Source organism: Meles meles, chromosome 8, assembly GCF_922984935.1.
Source record: "Meles meles chromosome 8, mMelMel3.1 paternal haplotype, whole genome shotgun sequence".
Lineage (NCBI taxonomy): Eukaryota > Metazoa > Chordata > Mammalia > Carnivora > Mustelidae > Meles > Meles meles.
The window spans coordinates 12571648-12573551 of NC_060073.1; the positions used below are offsets into that span (position 1 = coordinate 12571648).

Here is a 1904-nt window from a genome sequence, read left to right on the forward strand (position 1 = left end):
TCTAGGAAATAACATTACCTGGGCCCAAAGTTTGACTCTGCCCATTTAATATTTATGTAAACTAGCACAAACACTTAATATTTGTGAATTTGTTGAGAGGATTAAGCATATTTAAACATATTAAATGTAAGTGTGTACTTGAAATGAGCACTATATAAATGTAAGCTGTCAATGGACTTAGGTGATCTGATTTGGGAAATGTATGTGACCTTGGATAAATCATCACCTCTTTCTGCATCTCAGTTTGTTCATTTGCACAAGAAAGAAGTTGGCTGTGTGACCTTTTTTTTAAATTAACATGTAGTGATTTTTTTTGTTTCAATGATAGGTAACCATGTAGATCATTTATCTACTAAGTACTAAGTACTTTGTTCAAATCTATGTTTTAGATCAAAGAATCATGGAGAATAAACTATTACCAGAGTGAAATGAACAGGATATATATATATATATATATATATAGATAGATAGATAGATAGATAGATAGATATTTTTGTAAGTTTCAATCCAATCTATTTTCTACTTACCAAAGTTCCTTTCTTTCTCGTTACTACAGAAAATTTAGTAATTCCCATGGAGAATAATACAGAAGTAATGGATTTCTTCCTGGTGGGTCTGACTGATAACCCAGAACTTCAGATTCCACTTTTTATTGTGTTCACCCTCATTTACCTCATCAGTGTTTGGGGGAACTTGGGAATGATCATACTTATCCTACTGGACTCCCATCTCCATTCTCCCATGTACTTTTTCCTCAGTAACCTGTCTCTGGTGGACTTTTGTTACTCTACAGCTGTCACTCCCAAGGTCATGGCTGGATTACTTAGAGGAGACAAGGTCATCTCCTACAATGCATGTGCTGCTCAAATGTTCTCCTTTGCAGCTTTCGCAACTGTAGAGAGTTACCTCTTATCCTCAATGGCCTATGACCGCTATGCAGCAGTATGCAAGCCCCTCCATTACACCACCATCATGACGACAGGTGTGTGTGCTCGTCTGGCCATAGGCTGCTATGTCTGTGGTTTCCTGAATGCATCCATTTGTGTTGGAAACACATTCAGTCTTTCTTTCTGTAAGTCCAATCTGGTCCATCACTTTTTTTGTGATATTCCAGCAGTCATGGCTCTCTCTTGCTCTGAGAAACACATTAGTGAGGTGGTTCTTGTGTATGTGTCAAGCTTTAATGTCTTTTTTGCTCTTTCAGTTATAATCATATCCTACCTATTCATATTTATAACCATCTTGAAGATGCAGTCAGCTCAAGGGCACCAAAAGGCTTTAACCACCTGTGCTTCCCACCTCTCTGCAGTGTCCATCTTTTATGGGACAATCATCTTCATGTACTTACAGCCCAGCTCCAGCCATTCCATGGACACAGACAAAATGGCATCTGTGTTCTATACCATGATCATCCCCATGCTGAACCCTGTGGTCTATATCCTGAGGAACAAAGAGGTCAAGAATGCTTTCAAGAAAGTATCAGACAAGGCAAAATCATCTCTAGGATTGGGATTTTAATATTATAGTAAGTATAATGATCTAGGTTCATTTCTCTTCAGTCATCCCGCTCACATTTTAAGCCTTTCATGACATTTAATTCCTGAAGTTAGATCTGTAACACATGAAAAATCTGCTCTCTTGTAAAAATTAAGTATCTTCAAAAATGTAGTACTTGAACTAGTATGGCTCAAGGAAAGCCTTAAAAAGCATGGGTCCTATTTCTTGAAAAACTCATTAATAGCATTTGATTTATTCACCTGTTTCACATGCACTTTCTCTATCACTTGGTTGTGCAAAAATACATGTAAATCAGCAGGACAAACAAGCCCATGAACAGAGACATATAGAAGTGTGTCCATGGACATGAGGGCACATACACAAGGCAGTGGTAAAGTCAGAGGTAA

The 1904-nt window shown here is 37.6% G+C and overlaps 1 protein-coding gene across 1 annotated transcript; it reads left to right on the forward strand.

The window, feature by feature from the left end:
• The first annotated feature begins 570 nt into the window (after positions 1-570).
• Positions 571-1518, forward strand: LOC123949196 (olfactory receptor 5B2-like). Its single transcript, XM_046016553.1, has one exon. It carries the CDS (start codon positions 574-576, stop codon positions 1516-1518), a length of 945 nt encoding a protein of 314 aa, XP_045872509.1. The 5' UTR covers positions 571-573.
• Positions 1519-1904: the final 386 nt, after the last annotated feature.

Bases quoted from the DNA above. Each gene is read 5' to 3' on its own strand.
- LOC123949196 (XM_046016553.1), top strand. From the start codon at position 574: ATGGAGAATAATACAGAAGTAATGGATTTCTTCCTGGTGGGTCTGACT.